This window comes from Diospyros lotus, chromosome 12 (assembly GCF_014633365.1).
Source record: "Diospyros lotus cultivar Yz01 chromosome 12, ASM1463336v1, whole genome shotgun sequence".
Classification (NCBI taxonomy): Eukaryota; Viridiplantae; Streptophyta; class Magnoliopsida; order Ericales; family Ebenaceae; genus Diospyros; species Diospyros lotus.
The window spans coordinates 30809098-30814875 of record NC_068349.1 but is presented as its reverse complement, the minus strand read 5'-3'; the positions used below and the strand labels follow the sequence as shown (position 1 = coordinate 30814875).

At 36.9% G+C, this 5778-nt stretch overlaps 1 protein-coding gene across 2 annotated transcripts; it reads left to right on the top strand.

Annotated features, from left to right (window-relative positions):
* Positions 1 to 1353: 1353 nt before the first annotated feature.
* LOC127813992 (probable LRR receptor-like serine/threonine-protein kinase At3g47570) lies at positions 1354 to 5001 on the top strand. 2 transcript variants are annotated; one of them, XM_052355193.1, is made up of 3 exons: positions 1356 to 1487; positions 1648 to 4349; positions 4448 to 5001. In XM_052355193.1, exons 2-3 carry the CDS (start codon positions 1664 to 1666, stop codon positions 4843 to 4845), a joined length of 3084 nt encoding a protein of 1027 aa, XP_052211153.1. In that variant the 5' UTR covers positions 1356 to 1487; positions 1648 to 1663; the 3' UTR covers positions 4846 to 5001. The 2 variants fall into 2 exon arrangements, with proteins under 2 accessions (XP_052211152.1, XP_052211153.1); XM_052355192.1 differs by having other exon boundaries at positions 1354 to 4349.
* The last annotated feature ends 777 nt before the right edge of the window (positions 5002 to 5778 follow it).

The following is a 5778-nucleotide window of genomic DNA, read 5'->3' as shown; positions in this document are numbered from 1 at the left end:
GACACAACCATCGCTAAAGAATAAAAATATAAATATAAAATATAAAATTTAAAGACGAGATCACTCTGTCACTAAAAATAAAAATAAATTAAATAAAAAATTAAAATTTAGCAACGGAGTAACTTCAATCACTAAAAAATAAAAACAAATAAATTAAATTAAATTCATTTAAGGATAGAAAATGTCATCGTTAAATACTTAAAAAATTTAAATGAAATTAAAATTATTTAGCGACAAAATATTTCATCGCTAAATAATTAAAAAAATTAAATTAGTTAAGAAATTTAAAATTTAAAATTATTTAAACAAATATAAATAGAAGTTTTATGATACTCTAAAATAGCTAAAAATTACATTTAAAAATAACATAATAATTTTTACTAATATTTATATTTAGTAATAATATATTGGCGACTTTAAGAAGAAGAAGATTGGGGCTGAGGCGCCGAGGAAGACCAGAGAACTTGGAAGCATCATTATTGACCAGCGCACTTGTGGAGAGAATTAAGAGAAGGTCGCCCATTTCCTCCAAGTCCCCGCCCTCCCACTCTGGTCTCCCACCACTACTTAAATTGCTTTTAGCAATAATATATTGGCAACATGCGCTCTCACCTCTCCCGCCGCTTCAATCGCCTTTTATTTTCATTTCAATTGGCTTCTAGAAGCCATTAGCGATTGCTAGCCGGAGCCATTCTCCTAATATATCATTATAATAATAATGGGCCCAGCCTCACGTGGGTTTCCACTTACAATTTCTGCCACCTCCCTTATTAAATATCCAAATTAATTACATGCCGAGAACATTTCTCAAAAATAATACCTTGCTAAAAATATCATTAACTCTTAATAATATTTTTATTAATCATTAATACTTAATGATAATTTAGTCTTCGATAACTCTTATTAGTGGAAATATAGTCAACTAATTTGAATTCACTAATCCAACATATTACCCACTTAGAGTGTGATTTTTTATATTCATAGGCAATCTAAACACATTAACTCATTGACGCCGGCTAAATTTTTTAGCTTATTATGACGATCTCTCCAAATTTTCAAAACACCTTAAAAGATCCTAAGTATTCTCTAGGTATAGGACTCAGAACAATCTTAATAACAATAAATTCAAACCTTCTCACGGATTACCTATACTCCGGGAAGCGGGCTCTGATAATACATCTTTGACACATCAACTTTCTACATCTGCATCTTTGTCTTTAGTGGAATTGATCTTGGACACATCACCTTTCTACGTCAAAAGCTTGAATTTAGTGCATCAATTCAACATTTTTTTGCAGACAAATTGGACACGCGAAGGCAAAGGAATCCCTTTATTTGCTGGATTTTGGAAGCATTAATTGAAGGAGAATAGAAGCCAAATGAAGCTAGTATGTTTTTCTATGATATATATATATATATATATCATAGATACATATCCATCATCAACACATCACCACCAGCCCATATGTTGATCTCACATGCTCACAGTAAGCAGTCAAACATACATGATTGGCTATATATGCTTGCTAACATCTCATTTTTGCACATATCTTCACTCTTCAAGGTCTGTTGCCACCAAGCAACAACATTTAGTTCTCTATATACAGATATATCCCTGAACTCTTATATTAATTGTTGGTCTGTCAGCAACAAGAAGTGCTCAATGGGGACTCCAGGTTTGAGCTTTGCTGTGGTGTGTTCACTCTTCATATGCATTGTGTTTGTGGCTGCTGCTGCTGGCACTGGGAGGTCTAATGAGACAGATCAACTCTCACTTGTAGCATTCAAGGCCAGTGTTGTGCAAGACCCCCTCCACGTCATGAGCCTATGGAATTCAAGCCTCCACTTCTGCCTGTGGCCCGGTGTCACCTGTGGCAGCCGCCACCGGAGAGTCACCGTCTTGGACTTGCAGTCCCTGAAGCTAGAGGGAACCATATCGCCGTACATCGGGAATCTGAGCTTTCTCAGAGTGTTGCAGCTTCAAAACAACAGTTTCAGGGGTGAAATTCCCCTGCAGCTGGGCCGTTTGAGAAGATTAAGGGTACTCCGCCTGCACAATAATTCCATCAGTGGCCACATTCCCGCCAATTTATCCAGCTGTCACCAACTCGGCGTCATAAACTTATCAAAAAACATTCTAGTGGGGAGAATTCCTCCCGAGCTTGGTTCATTGCAGAGGCTTCTGTGGATTAAAATCGATTCAAACAAACTGACAGGACCAATCCCTCCTAGTTTGGGGAACTTGTCATCTCTTGAGATGCTTTTTGCAAGCAAAAACAAGTTGGTTGGGAGCATCCCTGAAGCTGTATGCCAATTGCCAAGGCTTAAGTTTATGGTAGTGAATGAAAATGGCATGTCAGGTAAACTCCCTAGTTCACTTTTCAACCATTCTTCTATTATGGCTATAGATGTGGGTACCAACCACATTCAAGGAAATCTTCCCTCACAGTTTGGCAACACCCTCCCGAAACTCGAGTACCTCAGCATTTTCAACAACCAAATTGGTGGTCTCTTCCCTGTATCACTATCAAATGCCACGAATCTAATGTTCTTTGGAACAGGTCACAATAAGCTTACAGGAAAGGTTCCAACCTTGGAAAAGCTGCAAAAACTTGAGCGACTTAGCATCGCTTTCAACCGTCTTGGCGGTGACTTGAGCTTCCTATCCTCCTTGACCAATGCCACCAATTTGGATCTTCTAGAGCTGAATGTAAATGAATTTAGTGGGTTGTTGCCACAATCAATTTCTAACCTGTCAACTAAGCTTGCAGAACTTTCTCTAAACTACAATCAATTATATGGAAGCATACCGGCAGGGATATCCAATCTTGTCAACTTGGAGGCCCTGTATTTGGCCGGCAACCGATTCACGGGTAATATTCCTCCTGAATTTGGGAGGCTTCAGAAGCTGCAAGACTTGGCTCTGCCAGAAAACAATCTCTCTGGGAGTATTCCCTACTCATTTGGAAATCTAACTTTATTGACTAGATTCACTTTGGCAGAAAACAAGCTTCATCGCAACATTCCTATTAGTATAGGGAAATGTCAAAATTTGATATTGTTGGATCTTAGTCACAACAGCCTTAGCGGCCCGATACCAAAACTAGTGTTTGATCTCTCATCTTTGTCGATAGCTCTGGACCTATCTCAAAACCAATTGACCGGTTCGATTCCAATGGAGATCGGAAACTTGATCAATCTCGATTACTTGGATCTTTCTGAAAACAAGCTACTGGGTAGAATTCCAGCCACTCTTGGCGCTTGTGTGAAATTGACAAATCTTTACTTGCATAAAAACTTCCTCCAAGGAACCATTCCTTCATCTTTTAAATCTCTCAGAGCCATCCAAGTTCTAGACCTTTCTCACAACAATTTGACGGGTGAAGTCCCAAGATACTTGAAGGATTTTGACTTCTTGCAAAAACTGAATTTGTCTTTCAATGACTTGGTGGGCGAGGTGCCGATCGAAGGAGCTTTCAAGAATGCAACTGCAACTTCAATCACCGGAAACAAGAAGCTCTGTGGCGGTTTACCCGAGTTTCTGCTGCCCAAATGCAATCCCAAACAGAAGAACTCAACCCTCACCGTGAAACATGTCATTGCCATATCTTGTGGGCTTTTGGGAGCAATCTTGGTGATTATAATTTGTTTCATTTATCTTTTCTGGTTCAAGATCAAGCAGAGAAACAAAGAATCCCCTGGTTCGCTTTCACTGGAACCCTACTCATTGATCAGAGTGTCTTACCAAGATCTCCTCAAAGCCACCGACGGGTTCTCTTCTTCCAATTTGGTTGGATCGGGTAGTTTTGGATCCGTGTATAGAGGAACTCTCAACAATGGAACAGTTGTTGCAGTGAAGGTCTTCAATCTTTTGCATCAAGGAGCTTCCAAGAGCTTCCTCGCGGAGTGCGAGGCCTTGAAGAGCATTAGGCATAGGAACCTTGTCAAGATTCTCACTGCATGTTCAGGCCTTGACAATCAAGGAAACGATTTCAAGGCCTTGGTTTATGAGTTCATGGTTAATGGCAACTTAGATCAGTGGCTGCATCCAAACCCCAAAGAAAAACACAGTAGTACTGTGCAAGTGCATGTGCATGTGCCAGCTTTGAATCTTCTTCAGAGACTAGACATTGCCATCGAAGTTGCTTCCGCCGTGGATTATCTTCACCGCCACAGCCAAACGCCGGTAGTTCACTGTGATCTGAAACCGAGCAACGTTCTTCTTGACAGCGAAATGACGGCTCATGTGAGTGATTTCGGGTTAGCCAAATTAATCCTCGAGGACCGCTCCTCGAATCAAAGGAGTTCGACCGGGATATTACGGGGATCTGTTGGCTATGCCGCACCAGGTTTATCACCACCTCTACAACTCTCTCATATAAAATAAATAAATAAAATTCATTGTTTTGAGTCTCGATCGTGTTTCTTCCTGTAATTAATGTTGCAGAGTACGGCGTGGGGAGTGAGGCTTCGAGACAAGGTGATGTATACAGCTATGGGGTGCTCTTGCTGGAGATGTTCACCGGAAAAAGACCCACCGACGAGATGTTCAGTGAGGGTACTGTGAACAATATTCACAATTTTGTGAAGACTGCTTTGTCGTCAGAAAGAGTAGAGGAAATTGCAGATCCATCGGTTGTTCTTCAGGATCCCCAGATGAAGAAAGGCATGGAGAGAGACAAAATGTTAGAGTGTTTGGCTTCAATCTTTGAGGTTGGAATTGGATGCTCGGCAGAATCAGCAAGGGCCAGGCCAGAAATGAGCCATGTAGTGAATGAGTTGATTCTGATCAGAGACCCCATCGTTGCAACAAGAAGAGGGACTACCTACACACGAGTAATTTAGTCACTTTTTTTTTTTTTTTTTAATATGAGCAGGTATCCAAGTTTTGCTCGAGTAATTTAGTTTTTTTTGCATGTCAATATGTCATTTTGACGATTTTCATTAAGATGGTATTTGTTAACTAAGATATAGGGAAGAAAATATCAGATATGAAAAATATTTCGGATATTTATTTTTCCAACGTATTTGTTAAACTTATCTAACATTTTTCGAAAAAAATCTCACGTGACCTTTTATCTAACTTTTTCATAATAAATTTATCTGGTCCCCCTCTAATAAATTTATCTGATATTTTACAAATAAGCCTAAATTACTTATATGCCCCTTTAGGATAATTAATGTCATTTAATATATTTTTAAAATATAAATTTATTAAATTTTATTTTTTACAATAAGCTTGGTTTTAAAAGAACTTATTTATTTAAATCTTATAATTAATGTCATCTAATCTAATATAATTTTAAATCATCATATGTTTTAACAATTTTTTAAATTTAAATGACATTATTCATTTCACCAATTTTTAAAATTTAAATTTCTCTCTCTATATATATATATTTTATTATCTAATACAAGTTCCTTTCATCGATTTTTTAAATTATTTTATTTAATTTTATATTTTATTAGCTAATATAAAAATATATTTTGTCAATTTTAATTATCCAAGTGGAATTATTGTAATTCCACCAATAATTATTTTTATTTTCTAAATATTTTTAGAATTTATTTTTAAACATAGATTTAGAAAATAAAATATTATTTTTTATTTTTATTTTTAGTTTTATTTGTTGGCAATTCAAATTAATCATAAAACACTATTTTAATCTTAAATTTGTTACTGATGTTAACATGTAGTTTTGAATGAATTTGGTAATAGGGATATTTTAATAAAAAAAAAACCCTTTTATCTCAGTACTTATCACATAGATTTAACAA

Bases quoted from the DNA above. Each gene is read 5' to 3' on its own strand.
- LOC127813992 (XM_052355192.1), top strand. From the start codon at position 1,391: ATGTTTTTCTATGATATATATATATATATATATCATAGATACATATCC. The intron at 4,350-4,447 runs GTTTATCACCAC...TTAATGTTGCAG, and splicing joins TGTTGGCTATGCCGCACCAG to AGTACGGCGTGGGGAGTGAG.